This window comes from Nomascus leucogenys, chromosome 3, assembly GCF_006542625.1.
Source record: "Nomascus leucogenys isolate Asia chromosome 3, Asia_NLE_v1, whole genome shotgun sequence".
Lineage (NCBI taxonomy): Eukaryota > Metazoa > Chordata > Mammalia > Primates > Hylobatidae > Nomascus > Nomascus leucogenys.
Genome location: NC_044383.1, coordinates 45892616 through 45913634, shown reverse-complemented (window position 1 = coordinate 45913634; position 21019 = coordinate 45892616). Strand labels below are relative to the sequence as shown.

The window sequence follows — 21019 nt, the reverse complement described above, 5'->3', positions numbered from 1 at the left end:
AATTTTTGTATTTTCAGTAGAGACGGGGTTTCACCATGTTGGCCAGGCTGTTCTTGAACTCCTGACCTTGTGATCCACCTGCCTCGGCCTCCCAAAGTGCTGGGATTACAGGCCCACTGCACCCTGTTTTTGTTTTGTTTTGTTGAGTGCAGTGGTGCAATCTTGGCTCACTGCAACCTCTGCCTCCTGGGTTCAAGCAAGAGTAGCTGGGATTCATTACTGGGTACATACCCAAAGGAATATAAATCATTCTGCTATAATGACACATGTACACGTTTACTGCAGCACTGTTTACAATAGCAAAGACATGGAACCAACCCAAATGCCCATCGATGATAGACTGGATAAAGAAAATGTGGTACATATGCACCATGGAATACTATGCAGCTACAAAAGGGAATGAGATCATGTCCTTTGCAGGGACACGGATGAAGCTGGAAGCTATCATCTTCAACAAACTAACACAGGAACAGAAAACCAAACACTGCATGTTCTCACTCATAAGTGGGAGGTGAACAATGAGAACACATGAACACACAGAGGGGAACATCACACACCGGGGCCTGTTGCGGGCTGCTGAGGGGAGGGAACATAGAGGATGGGTCAATAGGTACAACAAACCACAATGGCACACATATACCTATGAAACAAACCTGCATGTTCTGCATATGTATCCATTTTTTTTTTTAGAAGAATTTTTTTTAAGAGTAGCTGGGCTTACAGGTGTGCGCTACCACACCTGGCTAATTTTTGTATTTTTTTTTTGGCAGAGATGGGGTTTCACCATGTGGTCCAGGCTGGTCTGGAACTCCTGAGCTCAAGCAATCTGCCCGCCTCAGCCTCCCAAAGTGCTGGGATTACAAATGTGAGCCACCATGCCCGGCCTATTCTTGTCATATTCTAAATTGTGCTCTAGATGTGTAAGATACATGGTCTCAGCCAAGCACTTAATGACATTTTTGGTAGTTGCTGGGTTGCCCAGCAGGTTTTTTTTTTTTTTTTTTTGAGATGAAGCTACTTTGTTCCCTTTTCTTCAAAGGAACAGATCTTATTCTCTAAGTGCCCCTAAGGAGTTTTACCAGCAGGGCTGGAAGCAGTTGGGTTTTTCTCTCAGCAACCCCTGTACCTATACTAATGCAGAAAGGGTTACCTGTTCCCACCAAAACTTTCAGCAGCCTTCAGGCCTGCAGCTTTTTTCCGTGAGCCCCTCCTTCTCTTCTATCCTGAAGGCTTCATGCATTTTTTGCTACTGATCCTCACCCCAAGTAAAACTGGTTTAAATAGCCAATTCAAAGCTGCCATTTGTAGCCCCCTTTTTTCTCCCCACATGTTACTTGGTGGCTCCTAGTGCCAATTAGTAGGGCAAAGTGGGCGGGATATGTCTATGTAAACACATGAAAATGTCAGTGTTGCTGAGGGAGTATGCCAAACTGTTTCAGGATATTTTTCAGAAAAGACCCTGAAAGGCATATGTTATCATTTAGTCAGATGGTGGCAAACCCTTATTAAATGTATCAACACTTTTATCAGGTCACAATATTTTCCCAATCATCTTCCCTGCAAGAAGAAACAAATCTCGATTACATGGGAACAGCAATTCATTTTCTCCTTATCCTCCTTTTGTTCTATTATGTGACTTTCAGGTCTACCACTGATCTGCAACATAACATTCCTTATAGGCAGGAAACCAGCAAACTGGATAGGCACCAAGTCAGTCAATTGTTCTTATGTCTAAAGGTTTGATGGAATGAGAGGAAGCCGCAATATGCCACCTCAGAATATACTTCTTTGGCATATTTCAAGTTGATTATTCTGAGAACTGCAGGCAGGAATAGCTCTGAAAAGCTGTCCATTTCTAAAGGAAATTTACATCTATCTACCTTACTAAAGTAAACAGGACGCAAGCAGAGGTTTCTCTCTGAAGCCCCTTTATCTGCCTAAAGATAAAGCTCTGACACCTCCCTAAAACAGAGAATACCACAGGCAGTCACCTATTCTTCTGATAGCTGTTGCCTAAGAGATTTCAATTGCACAAGACAGCCTTTGCTTACCATGCAGAGTTGCTCATCATCCATCTAGGCAGAGTTGGGCAAGCCAAGTAGCATTCATCATCAAGTGGAAGTGGAGCTTACGGGATCCGAAGAAGCAGTCCCTAAAGGCCCATCCACACAAAGTACATACGTAAGTTGCTCATACTTCCAGCATGTCCACTTGTTATAATATTGCCCTTCATTTAGTATATACCCCACACCCAATATATTTCAATGTTATGGCTTCAAGTAACCACCTGGTCATTTGTCAGATTTTGTTTGTCTAACAGTCTTTCCCACAATTTCCTTTGAATAAATTACCTCTCCTTTCACATTTAGTCTTGATGAATCAGTAAACCCGGCTGCTTTGCCTCAAACCATTTAAGCCAAAGTAGTTCCTGTAGAGTCCTCTCAAAGCTCCAAGACTGCCAGGGGTGATTTTTGACTTAGGTTTGCACATTCATGTCCAGGCATTTAAATCTTGAATGGGCATTTTAAGCAGCTGGAGTTAATTTAATCCATGAGGAATAAAAGCAAGATTATTGGGGCAATTTCTGCTTTAAAAAATCTTTGGGAGCTAAGTTTCTATCCTGAGTCTGGTTCTTTAGCTTCCGTTTGATCTTACATCTTTCAAATAAGTTCTTTATTGCTTAGGTTAGCTAGAGTTGATTGCTACAAACAGAATCCTAACTGGTATTCTTTACAAGTCTATGACTATGGCCTAACAGATGACCGTCATCTCCCTTAGACATGACTGCAAGTGATTTTGTTTTACTGGATATAGCCAATCCCCTATTTGAGTTATCTTGGCCATTCTTAGAATTTCTGGAAGCTGTGTATTTTCAGAACAGTGAGATATACAGCACTGTGTTCTAGTTTCAGTTCCAAATTTGCATGTCAGTGACTTATTTCAATGTTTTGGCTTTAGGTTTTTTTATTATTATTATTATTGGTAGAGACAGGGTCCCACTATGTCACCCAGTCTGGAGTGCAATGGCGCAATATCGGTTCACTGCAATTTTCACCTCCTAGGCTCAAGTGATCTTCCCCAGCAGCTGGCACTATAGGTGCACTTGGCTTTAGTTTTACAACCGAATTGTCATGGTTTACAAACCTGTGTCCTTGATGCATTCCACACCCAATACTAACATTCACTGTTACCTATTTTAAAAGCACAAAAGCTAGTATTTGAAAGTATTCTCATACAGGTTTATTACTGTAAATATTAGACGATTACAAAAATATAATCCCACTTCAGTGTTTTAGTAATGAGACCCTTATGGGCCATTAATAAATAGTATAAATTTTACACCAGTGTAACTGCAATGTTTTCTGTTTCTTCTCACAGTGCTAAGTGGTTTTAGGTTTGATATCATCTGCACACGGCATCTGTGTCATATATGACAATCACATTTTAGTCAATTACGTTAGAAGCTCATATTTAATAAGGTTCAAGTTCTCCTCAATATGATTTTCATTAACATCATGATTTAGGCAGAATGTTTTCCTATACATGTAAATAAAGAGAACTTTAGCTTTAAAAAAAAGATTAGAGAACTCTGTCTTTGATAACTAAATCTATAACAAATTTAATAATGAAGGCTCTGAAAAGATTTCTGTCAGCTCTAGATAGAATTATTCTATGACTTCATTTGAAGCACCCAGTTGGTGCTGGAGTTTCAGCCATGCACTATATATATTCAGCGTATCAGAATTCTGTTCAATATTCTGATTTTAAGAGAAGCTAAAAAGAAACATAAAATATACTTCATCCAATTTATTTTCTTTATCCAGAAGAAATCTGTTAACATTTTCCCAAAATAACAATTCAAGTAAAAAATTCCTACCAACGAGATGATGTTGCCACCATTTTTACACAAGCACACTCACGGCTTGAGACATCCTCATCTAGCATTAAACCTGTAAGTTACAGCTACTAAATAATGTTAAGCTATTATGATGCATACAGAATAGAGTACCCCAACCCAGCTCTTAATATCATGAGTGCTGGGTTTACCTGCAGGTAGGGGGTTGGCTGAGATTGAAAGGAGAGACACAGTAAAGGAGATACTAAATTGATTCAAATACTTCATTTCTAAACTCTACATAAAAAGGCATGAGAATAGCTTGAGACACATCAGACTTATCAAAATCTTCCAGCAATGATGCTTTTAGAGAAACATGGCATAAGTGATCCTTTCAGTCTCAATCCCTAGAGTACAGGCCTAGGGATTATGGAACTGGTTTAAGCATGGAGAATGCTTAAAGAATGAGCCTGGTCAACAGGATATGTACATCAGTGTGCAAAAGTGACAATATTAATATGACAGCTAACATCTGAGCAGTAATTCTGTGCCAGGCACTACGCTGAGGGCCTTACATGCATTATTTTATTATCCAACCCTTTAAGATGAGTGCCACTGTTGCCCATTTTACAGATGAGAAACTGGGGCTCACAGACACACAGTTAGTTAATGGGGAGCCTGAGTTTAAACTCAGGAAGCCTGATTTTAGATCCAGTACTCTTAAGTATTACCCAAAATGAATTATCTTAGAATCTAGAATTCAACTACATATGTGAAATGCATGTCTAAAACAGAAGGATAGATGTTACATAACACTAAAAGTTATTTAAAAATCAGGAAAATAGTTTCCTGAATTACTTTATGGTCTTAACATGCCTAGATGAGTCATAGTTGCTGGGATTAGTATACTTCTCTAACTTCATTTGATTATTAAAACCGCAAAGAAACTGAATAATCACTCCTACTAGATATTGTGAATTTAAGAGAAGACAAAAAGAAAGGATATGTGGAGGTATACATTACTCCTTATTTTCAGATTAATATGTCACCAGATTAAAATTAAATTACTGAAATTCATATTGAAACAGAAATGACTAGATATTAGGATATGTGCTATAGAAGTGTGAAAACTCAATAGCAAGATAAAGTCTAAACACAAGTTTTATAAAGCAAAAAAATCCCAGAAAACTTAAAATTACTGAAAAAGACCAAAGATTAAGTGGAGAACAACCAATAAAGAGGGACCCCTTTATTACACATTTATAAGATAATAGAATATAGTTATTAAAAATGGGACACTTTTTTTTCATTTTTGGTATCTTGTATTCAATTTTTCCATCCTCTTCACAATCCTCCATAACTTGCTTTTTGTTATCCAATGTTCAACTGAAACTTCCACCCCACCATTCAAAGTACAACTGAAGAATAAACGATCTAACAGATTCTTGTGAGACATATTATCAGATAAATTAATCCAGTAACACATGAATAAAGATTGAGAGTTTTTAAAGAAATACAGTGAAAGCAAAAACATATGAAGCATAATTTAATCTGACGATTCAGAAGGCACCTCAAGATTATATTGTGCCGTTTTCCTCATGCTGTGTGTTTAGGTGCCTATAATAGAATTCTGGTTAGTAAACTTTTGAAAAAAATTTCACATATAATTCACATTAAATGACTACAGATAGATAAAATATGGGCATTCTGATGTGTACATTTGTACCTGACCAGGGCACAACTTATACTAAGAAAACTAAAATTAATAACAAAATGAGTATTTTTAGCACACTTAGTAACAGCTACTTGTTTTAAACTATTATTTCATTTTTGGTGACCAAATTATATTTGACCATAATTAAAGAACACATAACTTTAAAATAATATTTAAGAAACATAGTTACAACAGACATATGTTACATTAAATGAAGAAAGGAAAGAAATGTACATGTATTAAAGGGTACTGAGGTTTTTCAAACCCATTCTTTTGAAAGGCCTTTTAATCCACTTTCATGTAAACCAATTTAAACTTAAAAAGTTTATACTCAGTATACTTACAGAAAGAGGTGAAATCAGTGTTGAGCACATGGCTGCCTAACAACCATTCAATGCTGATCACTGAACTAGTATTTTCATTTGATTATCCTGACAAACATAATAATTGAGCCCACGTATATAGGCAAGATGTGGAGGATCCAACTAGTTACTGCAGAAATAAAAACACTCAACTTAAAAAAGGTTGAAACAAATGACAAATGGAAATGGCTGAATCACTGTACCTTTTTGACACAACCTTAAATCTTAGTTTTACTATATATTATTTGGTACTCCCGGATTCAGTAGTTGGGGTAAAAAAAGTTTCTGTATTCAAACATATCTACAGAATGGCAATATAAAATGTGTGGATATATACATTTAATATACACACACATACGCGCACACACACAAACGCATACTCACGTGTCTAGGAACCAGCACCTAACCACATCCCCGTTTCTCATTAATGACCCAATGAATCATTTATGATTTTAAGATCGGCTTAGATTCTATAAGGCTGTACAATATATGGCTAAAGAGGTCAAACACAAGCACCCACATTCAGGCTGGATTCAACTGTTCCTCCTGATTTCTGACAAACAGTAATACCACCTATGTAACAACTGTATCTCGATAACTTAGAATTCAGAGTATAAAACCATAAACACTGAGCTCCCTCATTGTTTAAAGAGCACTCTTTCCGTTCTACTTCCACCAAGTGATAAGAGGACACACCAAACTAGATCACTGAACTGTACAAATGATCTTTACTCTTAATCTAAACAAACATGTGTTAAAACATTCTGAAATGCTGCATCCTTTGATTTCTTCATCTTTTCAATTGCCCGATGCAGGTCCTGCTGTTGAACAGGCCGAATTTCATCTTCGTCATGGCTAAAATGCAAACAAAACCATCAAATACTCAAATAACTTTAGAATATGCTTCCCTAAAATATTTTACCAAGATTTAAAAGAGATGCATGTGGTAAAAAAAAATTTTGTTTTCACCTGTAGAAAAGGGCATAAAAATGAAATCTCTTTACCATTCAAGACCCCAAAGACAACCACAATGAACAGCTTCATGTAAAATGCTTCCAGGAATTACCGACACATAGAGAAATCATAAGGAATTTTTTAAAAGCACTGACTGCTAAGAAGTAGGAAGCTAAAATAGCTACAATCAAAGACTACACATCTATAATATAAGTACACAATATTACCATAAGGTAAAAAATGTTATATAGTTTATTGAAATGGGAATATAATTCCAATTGAAAAAAATCACGTTATTCCCATGAAAACTGTAATTAAAAAGTAGCATTTCTAGGTACATACTTACATGCATGTTTTGCTTTTTACAAATTGAGAGTAAAATTCTTCACTATCAATAAAAACCAACTAATCCAAATCCTCCCTACTTCAATGAGAAACAAAGTCCAGAATATTATGGCTCCTTTGTAATTTACAGATATTCAGGGAAAAACATTCAGGAAAAAGTTATGATAACCCAAGTCCATCCAGATTCTTCATACTGAAATATAAAATTATAAAATATGAAATTCAGTAGGAAATATAAAATTAGCCAGACTTTTCATATTGAAATATAGTTTTCAGGGCTTTGAGGCAGCAAAAAAATAGATCTTTCATTATTAGTGAAATTTACAAACTGGTTGGTTATTTCTCCTCTTAATCTTATATATAAGAATAAAAACCTGGCCAGTAGTGGTGGCTCACACCTGTAATCCTAGCACTTTGGGAGGCCGAGGAGGGTGGATCACCTGAGGTCAGGAGTTCGAGACCAGCCTGGCCAACATGTCGAAATCCCGTCTCTACTAAAAATACAAAAATTAGCCGGGCATGGTGATGGGCACCTATAATCCCAGCTACTCGGGAGACTGAGACAGGAAAATCGCCTGAACCCGGGGAGAGAGGTTGCAGTGAGCTGAGATCACACTACTTCACTCCAGCCTGGGCAAAAGAGCGAAACTCCGTCTCAAAAAAAGAAAAGAATAAAAACCTTTGGAAGGTAGATTCTGAGCGTGCACTAATGATGATGGGTCCAGAGCCACTGCATACACAGCTACCAGTTGACAGAGTAGCTTTCATGCAGACCTTTCTATATCAAAGCCTGTAAAACATTTTTTTGCTCAAGTTTGCTATGGCAACACACTGCAATTAAATATATGAATACCACAGGCAAGGAGTGAAAACCCTAGGAAGGTGAGGAAGGGAGACCAAGAAACAAAGGGACAAGAGTTGGAGAATTCCTTTAACACAACCCCTAAAAGTACACTGGAGTTCACCAAGAATCACAGAAATTGTTATAAGGTTGATATTCTGAAAAGAAATGCAGTATAATACTAGTTCCAGGCAAGTGGCATTTTAGGAAACTTCCTTTAGGACATGGTTCATCAGGGCTGAACTATTCCAGTTCATTAGTATCTTTGCTGAAATAAGGCTGGTAAAAAAATTGGATTCTCAACTTCACTATACTTTGGACCTGGTTCCAAGTAAAATTGCTGCAGTGATAAATGGTTTCTTTTTTCAGTAAATACGTTTTCGTTAACAAATTGAGGTCTAGTCTTCAATACCTCCAATTTACATGTGAAATTTCCACATTTCATGTGAAATTTCCCCTCACATTTACATGTGAAATTTCCACAGATCATCAGAAGAAATTCACCTTTTTTCTCCTTCATTCTAGACCCTTCCCACAATTCTGCCCTCCTTCATTTTCAGAATTCTGCTTTGGAAAAATGGCAATAAACAAAGTTGCAGGGGGTGATAATCCAAATTTACCTTTTATTTCATAAGCGGTGTTTCTAATATAAAGCAAAATAAAAGAAACTAACATAAAAGCTCTAAAAGGTTTTGACACATATTAAAAATCAAGTCAAAATAACATACCTTTCTTCTGATGTAGAATTAACATATTCTCTAACACAGAGGAGGGCAGCATCTCGACACATCTCTTTTAGGTCACTTCCTGAAAACCCATCAGTTTCCTGGGCAACTTCTAGCAGGTCTACATGCCTATCCACCTTAAACAAATATAAAAACATGCTTAAAAACAAAAATAAATATATTGCAAATGATACTACCAAACACCCATCTTAAAGAAAGTTAAGCATACTATAACTGCATGGGAGGAGAAGCTTTCTCCATGTGGTTTTTTTAACCACAAAAGCTTAGAAATTTGAAATATAATTTTCATTATTTGTTCTTATGATTAAGACAAATAATTATTACTAGATACACTGTAGAGTGATGGGGAAGAACGGATATTGGACTTGCTTTGATATCTCTCAAGAAGGTACCAAGGTGACATTTTTCTGTAATATATTCAACATACAGTATTTGGCAAATAACCTACATCATTAACTCCAGAGTCCATTAGAAAAAAAAAAAAAAAAAAACTCTTAACATTCCTTTTAATTGTAATGCTTGGTATTCTATTATCTCAACATGAATTTAGCACCTATACTTTTGCTCCTCAAGCTAAGCTTATAGTCAAGCCAATTAAGTGACTGTCCTAGCCACACAATAGACTTGAGATATTCTAATCATACTAAACTTATGTACAGATTAACAGAAAATAAGCAAGAAAAAAACCTGTGACTACCATCTAGTAAATGATTCTTATGTCTCATTCACTGGGGTAAGCACTTTGTGTGTATTATTCTCATTTAATCTTCTCAGAAACTATCAATTTCATTTTCAGGTAAGAATCATGAGACTTGGACAGGTAAACACAGTCAGAGCCAGGATTTGAACACAGTATAGTGAGGTCCAGCTGTATTTTTCCCCCGTTTAGCTCATCACTTGTTACAGCAACATTTACTTTCCCCCACTGATGTGAAATGCCACCTTATAGTTACTAAATTCCCATTTGTATTTGTATTATATTTACTAAATTCCCATTTGTATATGTGGAAGACACAGTGTTTTAGGAAGAACAGCAACTCTACACAGGACAAGAGACTTGAAAGTGAGACAACACTGCCAGCTCTGCAACTGTGACCTCACATGACAGTGCTCTCATTCCTAAATGTGAGGGTTACATGAAAATAAATCATTTTTTTTTGATAAAAAGAAACTGAACCCAGAGGGCAGGAGTGCAAGCAGCAATGATAAGCAAAGCAAATGGTAAATATATGGATAAATCTAAACAAACTTTAGCTATATAAATAGTAGTAATAATAGTTATTATAGTAGTCATAATCATTCGAGGTACAAAAACAAAGTGGAGCTAAAATGCTGTACAATAAGAACATGTAAGACAGGAGACATCTACATTAAGGTACTCTAAAGTGTTACAATTAAAGCATTAAAAAGAGGGTACAGATATTATTAACTTAGACTTTATTTATGTATGTCAAAATACATAGGTACCACTAAAGGATAGAAAGGGTACACTAAAGGAGAGAAAGAGAATGTGTAATTTCCAAACCAATAGAGGAACGGAGAAAAACAGAATAAAGAATACAAGAGCAGTATTAACAAACTCAGGACTAGAGGGGGACAAATAAGCAGAGAAAAAGCATAATAAATGGAAAGCATTAAAATAATAATGAATGAATCCAAATTTATGAGTAATCACCATAAATGCAAATAGACTAAACTTGGCTAGTAAAGGGTTTTATACAAAAGAACCCAAAATGTAGCTATTTGAGGTTTATAATAGACATGCTAAAGGGAAAAAAACAGGCTTTGTGTTACATTTGAAATAAAAACAAAGAAAAGCAGGAAGTAAAAGGCTGAAAGACATCAACTATTAATAAAAAGAAAGCTAATGTAGTTCTAGTTACATCAGATTTTTACTCAAAATGCATAATTGAGAAGTCATTATATAATGATAAAAAAATTCACCAGAAAAATACAATTCTGCACTTGTAGACATACATGTAACATGGCCTCAAAACATATACAGCAAAAATTTACATAATTACATATAAAAATGGGCAAATTAACAATACTGTAAGATTTTTAACTTATGTCTCATGTACTGCCACATCAGTGAGTTCTTAGAACTGGTGACAGCACCTGTGATCTAATGTACATACATGTATATAATTTAGAACTTAGTCCTTTGATGGTTATAGGGTTGCAAATATTTTCATTGTGGCTTGTTTTTTCACTTTGTTCATGTTATCCCATGATACAGAAGCTTTAAGTCTGACTATAGTCAGACTTCTCTATTCTCTTTCCTTTGTAGTTTTTAATTTTTTGTGAATTGAGAAACTCTTCTCATGTGTCCTTAAGAGACAGACACACACAAGGATCTAATTTTTCTACTGTTTGTAAAAAGAATAAAAATAACATATACCTATACACATGTATTAGGTATCTGTTCACATATATTCATGGGATTGATAAACTCTATCAACTCCTGGACAGCAGGTTACCAATGATGGTGATAATGGGAAGTGGCCAGTGGTTGCTTGAGGCTGTACTTAATTAAAAAAAAAAATATGAAGCAAATGTGGAAATATATTAAAATCACCTGTTAAATATGGGTGGAAGATAATAGGGCTATTTGTTTATATGTTTGAAATATTTCATACATTTAACAAACTACTTTAAAGAGCTTTCCAAACTATACTCTGAGATGTTAAAAATTAAACATCCAACACTTCCTCCTGTCTTTTGACCACTCTGTTGTTGCGCCACACTATGTTCTAACCACTCACAAATCTTGTGCTTGACAAGATGATACAGTTAGAAAGATGAACCAACCAAGTATAAGAAAACAAAGGAAGAAGATTCCAGTCACTGGGGGAGCAAGATTTAATTAAGAGGTACCATACCCTAATGGTTAAGAGTAGGCTCCATCACTTCTTTGTGTAATCCTGGGCAAGTTATTACATAACTTCTCTGGGTTTCAGTTTCCTCAGCTGTAAAATAGGACTAATATGTACTCCTTAGATAAATGAGGATTAAATAAAACAATGTATAGCTCACCAAAATGCTTGGCACGCAGCAAGCACTCTAAAAGTAGCTCATTTTGTTTTAAGATAATAGCTTTTAGATAAACCATGAAATAATGAGAACTCTTTTCATTAGGCAACTCTGAAGGCAATTCCCAAGTTAAAAAGGTTTTGAGTATAGGCAGCAACAGCAGAATAAGTTAACAGACTTCTAAAATAGCGTGAAAGAATGATACTTATGTGCAGTTGTTTATTATTATATCCACCATTAATACTATACTTGTAAATAACATCTCTGTACTCTAAACATTTTACACTTATAATTTTATTTCAAGACCAGCTGGGGCTAAATGATGGGACCCTGATATGGTCTGGTTCTGTGTCCCCACCCAAGTCTCATGTTTAATTTAATTCCTAATGTTAGGGGAGGGACCTGGTGGGAAATGATTGGATTATGGGGACAGATTTCCCCCTTGTTCTCATGATAGTGAGTGAGTTCTCTCAAGATCTGATGGTTTAAAAGTGTGTGGCATTTCCCCCTTCACTCTCTCCCTCTCCTGCTCTGCCGTGGTAAGACGTGCTTGCTTCCCCTTCGCCCTCCACCATGATTGTTAAGTTTCCTGAGGCCTCCCAGCCATGCTTCCTGTACAGCCTGTGGAACTGTGAGTCAATTAAACCTCTTTTCTTCATAAGTTATCCAGTCTCAGGTGGTTCTTTATAGCGGTTTGAGAACAGGCTAACACATACCCCATCTCAACAAAAAAAATTTTGTTAACTAGCTGGGTGTGTCTAGCTACTCAGGAGGTTGAGGCAGGAGGATCACTTAAGCCAAGGAGTTCAAGGCTGCAGTGAGCTAGGATTGCACCACTGCATTCCAGTCTGGCTAGAAAGACGATGCTGGTCAGCTAGAATGTAGGAGACCCTCAGTTCTGTCCCAAAACAAAAAATAAAAACAAACAACTATTGCTGCTATATCATATAAAAGTAATTTCAGGTCAGTTTGTATAGGGAAAAAAGCTACCTCCTTAAAGTCAGACAAAATACTTTTATAGGGTATAAATTTTATCAGTGCTAATTCTTTTTATACTTAAAACCTTAAGCCAAAATCACTACACTATCTTTTTAAAATAAGTGAATCATGTTAAGGAATACCTATCAATAAAATAATTGTAAAAGAGTAGAACACAGTATCATTTCAAAAGCTTCAATCTTTTATTCAGAGAAGAAGAACTCAAAGTCTGGAAGTTCATGTGAATTAAAAAACAAACAAACAAAAAAAACCCTTATTCAGCTCCACAATGTATAAGCATGACAATGCTCAGTTTACCAAATAAATATATGTGCTACTGATTTGAGGCATCTTTAACAAAATTAAATGAATTTTCTTCAGATTTTATTGAAGTAGCAGTAATCCTTCAGAATATAAATACCAACCAGTGGGAAATGACGAGATGTTCTCATGTCAGCAGTTATCCAAAGAGCATTCATATTTTGCAACATAAAACTGATTGGAGACTATACTTTGTGGTTTTATGAATAACAGAATTGCTAAAAATTCCCTGTATCTGCTGGGCAGGATGGCTCATGTTTGTAATCCTAGCACTTTGGGAGGCTGAGATGGGTGGATCTCTTGAGCTCAGGAGTTCTAGACCAGCCTGGGCAACATGGCGAAACCCCATTTCTACTAAAAATACAAAAAATTAGCTGGGTGTGGTGCATGCACCTACAGTCCCAGCTACTCAGGGAGCTGAGGTGGGAGGATCACTTGAGCCCAGGAAGGCTCCAGTGAGCTGAGATCGTGCCACTGCACTCCAGCCTGGGTGACAAAGCAGAGATCATCTAAAAAAAAATCCCTGTAGCCATGAAAAATATAACCCTAAAAGAATTTCCAAAGACAGTACTGTTTAAGAAAGCAGAATACTGAATACTAAAATTTAGAGACATGTATATAATTTCTTCCTCTTATTTTTTTTTTTAGAGACAGGATCCTGCTGTGTCACCCAGGCTAGAATGCAGTGGTGCATCCACTGCAGCCTTGAACTTCTAAGCTCAAGTGATCCTCCTGCCTCAGCCTCCCGAGTAGCTAGGCAGATCCAGTTAAATTTTAAAATTTCTTTGTAGAGGTGAGGTCTCATCATGTTGCCCAGACCTGTCTCAAACTCCTGGCCTCGAGTGATCCTCCCACCATGGCCTTCAGAAGTGCTAGGATTACAGGCATGAGTCACCACGCCCAGCACTGACATGAGTAACTTCTTAAGTTTAAATGTGAAACTAAATAACCTGTGTAAATTTTGGCTATGTTACAAGGGCTTAAATTTCATAACTTGTACTCATATTAATCAGCTATATGTAAATCATCTGCATCATCTCCAGTTACACTAGACCACATTATATTTCAAAAATGTTATAAACTTCCAGTCATGCAAACGATCCTTCATTAAAATGGTTTAAATTAAATAACTGTATTGGTTAACTTGAAGTCTCCAAAATTGTCAGTAACTACCTTCTAACATCTGTTAAATTTCTAGCTACACCATGGCCATCCTAATCAAAGGAACTTATTAACTATCCCCTTTATTTTCTTCTCTAAACTTTTCACTGGTGTCTATCACTGTTAAAGGTTTACCAATTGTGTTTTATCTAAACAGTACTACAACCACCTTTTTTTTTTTTCTTTTTTTTTTTTTTTTTTTGAGACAGAGTCTTACTCTAGTCACCCAGGCTGGAGTGCACTGGCACAATCTCGGCTCACTGCAACCTCCGCCTCCGGGGTTCAAGTGATTTTCCTGCCTCAGCCTCCCAAGTAGCTGGGATTATAGTTGCCAGCCACCACGTCCAGCTAATTTTTTTGTATTTTTGGTAGAGACAGGGTTTCACCATGTTGGCCAGGCTGGTTTTGAACTCCTGACCTCAGGTGATCTGCCTGCCTTGGCCTCCCAAAGTGCCAGGATTACACAATGTTTTTTTGAAAGCAGTTATCAAAAATTCAATTAAAAGTCAGCCGGGAGCGGTGGCTCATGCCTGTAATCCCAACACTTTGGGAGGCTGAGGCGGGCAGATCATGAGGTCAGGGTTCGAGACCAGCCTGATCAACATGGTGAAACCCCGTCTCTACTAAAAATATATATATATAAATTAAATATGTATATATTATATATATTATATATATAAATTAAATATATATATTTTATATATATATTATATATATATATAAATTAGCTGGGTGTGGTGGTGCGTGCCTATAATCCCAGCTACTCAGGTGGCTGAGGCAGGAGAATCACCTGAACCCAGGAGGTGAAGGTTGCAGTGAGCCAAGATCATGCCACTACATTCCAGCCTGGGCGACAGAGCGAGACTCTGTCTCAAAAAAAAAAAAAAAAAAAAAAAAAGGCAAAATATAATTCACTGATTTCTTATCTAGGACCAAAGTTCCTTACCTAAAAAACATTGAGGATTTTAGGAATTTCTCTGAAACTACACATTTCATGTACATATGTAGTTTTCTTAGAAAAGACTACTTTTATCTCATTCTTAAAGGGCTCTATGACATGCTCCCCCCAAAATGACTCATAACCACTGATCCTAATCTTTGTAATTTGCTAGGTTCTTTAAACTTTTGCATACACTGTATGTTATTTTGATATGTTTTAAGGAAACAGGTCGAGAATGGTGGTTCACGCCTATAATCCCAGAACTTTGGGAGGCCAGGGCAGGAGGATAACTCGAGGTCAGGAGTTCAAGACCTGCCTGGGTAACACAGCGAGACCCTTTCTCTACAAAAAGATTTTTAAAAAACAAAAAACAACTAGCTATGCATGGTGAAGCATGCCTGTAGTCCTAGCTACTTGGGAGACTGAGGTGGGAGGATCACTTGAGCCCAGGAGATGAAGGTTGCAGTGCACTATGATCACATCACAGCACTTTAGCCTGGGTAATACAGTGAGACTCTAAAAAAACAACACATCAGCCTGGGTAAACAGTGAGAACAGAGTGAGACCCTATCTCTCCTCTCTTTTTTTTTTTTTTTGTAAGTTCCATGGAACTCTGCTTGATAAGCTATCCTATCTCTTTAAAAAATAAATAATCATTAGAACACTACTTAAAGACACAAAGGTAAACAACCCAGAAAGACATATATGCCTTTGGGCAGAAAGATTCAATATCAAAAAGATTATCTTAAATGAGAATCCACCAAAAATATTAATGTTTGTTTTTTTCCTATGTAAGACAAATTGATTCTAAAATTTATGCAGAGAAAAAGAATTAAAATAACCTTGGGGCTTGGGGACAACAAGGGATATATAGTTCTACCAGATATTAAAACTTACAAAGCCTCAATAATTAAAACAGTATGACGCTAGTGCATAAAGACACAAAAGACCAAGACCTGAATTTATAGTCCAGAAACAGAGCCAATACATATGAGAATTTGGTAAAAGTGGCATCTCTAGTGGCTACCAAAAAAAAAAAAATGGGCTGAGCGCAGTGGCTCACGCCTGAAATCCCAGTGCTATGGGAGGCCGATGCACGTGGATCACTCGAGCTCAGTACTTCGAGACCAGCCTGGACAATATGATGAAACCCTGTCTCTATGAAAAAATACAAAAAATTGGCCAGGTGTGGTGGCACGTGCCTGTAATCCCAGCTACTCAGGAAGCTGAGGCACAAGAATCACGTGAACTTGGAAGGAAGAGGTTGCAGTGAACAGAGATCACGCCACTGTATTCCACCCTGGGTGACAAAGCAAGACTCCGTCACAAAAAAAAAAAAAAAAAAAAAAGGTGTTGGACAACTAGGTATCCATCTAGAAAAACAAAACCAAAGTTGGATTCATACTACATATAATCTATCTAGATAAATTCCAAATATGATAAAGATTTAAATGTAAAATGTACAAGCCACTGAGATATTATGTTTCTCCTGATGGAAGGACATAATTCTACCTATGAAGCTGTGCTGTCCTGTCCTGTGTCTCCTCCCCACCAACCTGAACCTCATCTGGTCTCTTGATCCAACTACCAATATTAGAGGAACAACTACTCCTCTGCAATCGGCAAAACCCAGACTGTGGACAACTCAGGACAAACCCAACCTAGTTTCTCCAGTAAATAATTTTAAGAGGGTGGGTGTGGGGGAGGAAGCAAGATGAGGGAAGAACCTATAACCTATAAATTAAAAGAGACATAAAAACTATCAAAGAATTGCAAATTAGGAAATTCATATGATCTTGAGTCAAACACATGGTTTAAAAAAAGGCATTTGGAAAACAATAATCAGAGACTTGTACATAGACTAGATAATGAAAATAATGATCTACTGTCAATTGTTTGATAGGTATAACATGGCAATGAGGCCAGGTTAAAAAAAAAAAGAATCCTTTTAGAGATACAACTAAAACATTTACGGGTGAGATATAATGGGAAAAAATAGGAAGTGTGGAAGTAGGGCATGGCTGGAGAAGAATTAGCCATGGGATTTCTGGTAATTCAAGGAAGGAGGGAAGCCACACAAATACTACAAGTATTTTGATAAAAGTAGCATCTCTACTAAGGCTCATTCACTATCAGAATCTATTTGATTTATTAGTTTATACAGTGAGTTCTAACAGTGAGTTTAGATATCAAGTTTGGGATAAAGAGGAATACCACATTATTCAATTATATGCAGTTATCGAGTTTTGGGAAAACAGGTAGCAAGAGTCTGGAAAGTATGGAAAATTATTTTATAAACTTGGGAGTAGGAAAGGCCTTTAAATTTATATTCAAAATCCAGAAGCCGTAGTGGGGTGGGGGGGGGAAGAAAACTCCAATAGAATTGGAAGACAACTTGGAAAACAATATTTTCAAATCATACAAAGGGCAAAACTCCATAACAAAGAGTTCCTACAGAATTATTATGAAAAGGAGCACTGCAATAGAAAAATGGGCAAAATATATGAATATACAGCTCACAGAAAAAAATCCAAATGGTTCTTAAACATACAATATTCATTCCATCCCTAAAGAATGCAAATTAAAACTTTAATGAGATAACCATTTTTGACCAGGTGTGGTGGCTCACGCCTGTAATTCCAGCCTTGGGAGGCCAAGGCAGGGGGATTGCTTGAGCCCAGGAGTTCAACACCAGTCTGGGCAACACAGCAAGATCCCATCTCAACAAAATAAATAAATAAATAAAAAGAATTAGCCAGGCTTGGTGGTACATGCCTGTGATCTGCTTGGGAGGGTGAGGCAGGAAGATTACTTGGGCCCAGGAGTTTAAGGCTGCAGTGAGCCCTGATCACACCACTGCACTCCAGGCTAGGCAACAGAGAGAGACCATGTCTCAAAAAAGAAAAAAAACAAAAACAAAAAGACAGATAACCATTTTCTACCTATCATGTTGGCATGAAGTTCCATAACATTCTGTTGGCAAGACTATAGGAAAAGAGGCACTCTTTATTACAGGAATATGAGTAAATCGGAACAATGTGGCAATAGCTACCAAAATTATAAACACTCTAACCTTTGATCTAGCAATTCCGCTCCTGGATAATTTACTTTACTAATATTCCTGTACAAGTATGAAATGACATACACACAAGGTTATTAAATGTAGAATTTTTATAATAGTGAAAGACCAGAATCAATCCAAATGTCCTTCAATGTGGCATTGATTAACTAAATTCCAGAATGTCCATACAATGGAATCCTATGTAGTGTAAAAACAAAGAGAGACAACAGAATAAGGAAACTAGATGCTAATATGGAAACATCTTAAAGATAAGTAAAAAAAAGCAATGCACAGAACAGTGTGTATGTGTTATTGATAGTTTATATAAAAAATAAGTAAATAAAAGGAGAAATAACATATGAGGCCAGGAGTTCGAGACCAGCCTGGCCAACATGGTGAAACCATGGTAAAAATACAAAAATTAGCCAGGTGTGGTGACACATGCCTGTAATCCCAGCTACTCGGGAGGCTGAGACACGAGAATCACTTGAACCTGGGAGGCAGAGGTTGCAGTGAGCCGAGATCGTGCCACTGCAATCCAGCCTGGGCTACAGAGTGACACTCTGCTTCAAAAAAAAAGAAAGAAAAGAAAAAAATATATACGGGAAAAAAGAGAAGATTTTTCTCCGTGTATTATTAAATATATATACTTTAATTTTTGGAACATGTGACCAAAAAAACCTTAAACACAAAAGCTATTGAAAATTTTGATTACAACTTCTTAAATTTCAACTTCAAAAAATATTGCAATTTTCAGCACCATAGGAAAGGTTAAAAAATGCAATTAAGTAAAAAACAACAAAAAACTTCTGTAGAAAGACAAATGTATCTTACATAAAATCAGACAATAGTCTGAAAAATATCAGAGCATTTTAATGCACAGATACAAAAACACATGGCTCTAAAAACATAAGAAAAGTATCTTTAACTCACGTATACCATAGTTACTGAGTTACACAAGCAACCAAGAGGATTCAGGTCAAGTTCAAAGGTGTATCAGTGCCCCAGCCTTTTTGGCATCAGGGACCGATTTTGTGGAAGACAATTTTTCCACAGACATGGAGAAGTGGAGGAGGGGGGCATAGTTTGGGGATGATTCAAGTGCATTACATTTATCATTAGACTCTCATAAGAAGCGAGCAACCTAGATCCCTCGCATGCACAGTTCACAATAGGGTTTGCAATCCTATGAGAATCCAGTGCCGCTGCTGATGTGACAGGAAGTGGAGCTCTAGCCCACAGCTCACCTCCTGCTGTGCGGCCCAGTTCCTAACAGTCCATAGACCAGTACCAGTCTGTGGCTGCAGGGGCTGGAGATCCCTGGGGTATATCATTCTCAGATTCCTTCCTCATTTTTCTCTAAAATAACTTTATGAACATCAGGTTTATAGGATGGGGAAAAATTTTTTATTTTCTACTTACATTTTCATTTTTCAAGATGAGTTTCAGGATTGCTTCTCTCTGTTTTAAAGCCTAAAAGCAGGATAATTTCCAGTTAGCATTTTTATTTTTATTTTTTTAAAAAAGATCAAGTGGTGTTCCTTCTAAAGTCTCTCTCAATACTTATAGGAGATGACAGAAACTTTGAAGAGGTCAAAGCAACTAGATTCAAGACTCTAGAGTAATTATCTCTGGTTCTCCTAATGAACTGTATCTTCGTACTCTCATCCCCAGTGCCTAGTACGATGTTTGGGAAATAACACACCTTTAATCTTTAATGAGTAAGTGAATATCTATGACTATAATGTCTTCCCTCTATAGTTCAGCAATCTTCATTTTTTTCCCTTCCTGTAGGAAACTCATGAAAACTCACCATAAAATTTATTATCACTAATTTAAAGAGATGACAACAGTAACTTCTCAGTTCCTCCATTTCCTTCTCCTTCTTTGACCACTAATTTATATTAGTGAATTTTAATTTAGTGCTGATGATATATTTGGTTACATGTCTGTATGCTTTTCCCCCAGTGACAATTCCTAGTTTTACACCATACAATAAATACAAACTACATTTAGCTCCTTTTATAGAATCCCTCAGCTATACAGTCAATATAGATGCTTTTTAAAACTATCATGGCTGAACTTATCCCTATTCCCACAAACATCGACAAAGCAGAGCTGGTTACAATGACCACCAAATCAAATTACTTGAAAAACAAACCAAACCCTGATCTTTCTGTAATTTAAGGGTGTCAAGTAGGAAGGTTAATTTGATATGTTATGTGATCACCAATAAATACTTTTTGTTAAACATTTCACTTGGAGAAAAGTTTTAAGATTAACCATACACTTTACATCATATTACATAAGAAAAAAACTAACCTATAAAGCATATTCACTAAAATGGAATAAAATGGAGGTTACAAATTTCCATTTCTATGTTAACACTATACAAATTTATAATAAATTTGATAAAACCTGTTACAACCCATTTTGATTACTCACACGACATATTAGATTTACAACTTTAATACTGGCTACTTTCCATGCTACTGTATCCTATGTTCTATTCTACTGTACATCAAAAACCTTAGCTGGCCAGGCACAGTGGCTCATGCCAGTAATCCTAACACTTTGGGAGGCGAAGGTAGGAGGGTCCCTTGAGGCCAGGAGTTGAGACTAGCCTGGGCAACATAGTGAGACCCCCATCTATAAAAAAATTCAAAAATTAGCCAAATGTGGTGGTGCATGCCTATAGTCCTAACTACTCAAGAGGCTCAGGTGGAAA

The 21019-nt window shown here is 36.7% G+C and overlaps 1 protein-coding gene across 1 annotated transcript in view; it reads right to left on the bottom strand.

Annotated features, from left to right (window-relative positions):
• Nucleotides 1-3456: 3456 nt before the first annotated feature.
• ATAD1 (ATPase family AAA domain containing 1) overlaps nt 3457-21019 on the bottom strand; it is a 73340-nt gene continuing 55777 nt past the window's right edge. Inside the window, exons 8-10 of the mRNA XM_030809297.1 lie at nt 19714-19764; nt 8780-8913; nt 3457-6766 (exon numbers count right to left, since the gene is read on the bottom strand). Coding sequence (XP_030665157.1) covers nt 6646-6766; nt 8780-8913; nt 19714-19764 — 306 coding nt within the window. The 3' untranslated portion in view covers nt 3457-6645. The remainder of the gene's footprint in view (nt 6767-8779; nt 8914-19713; nt 19765-21019) is intronic.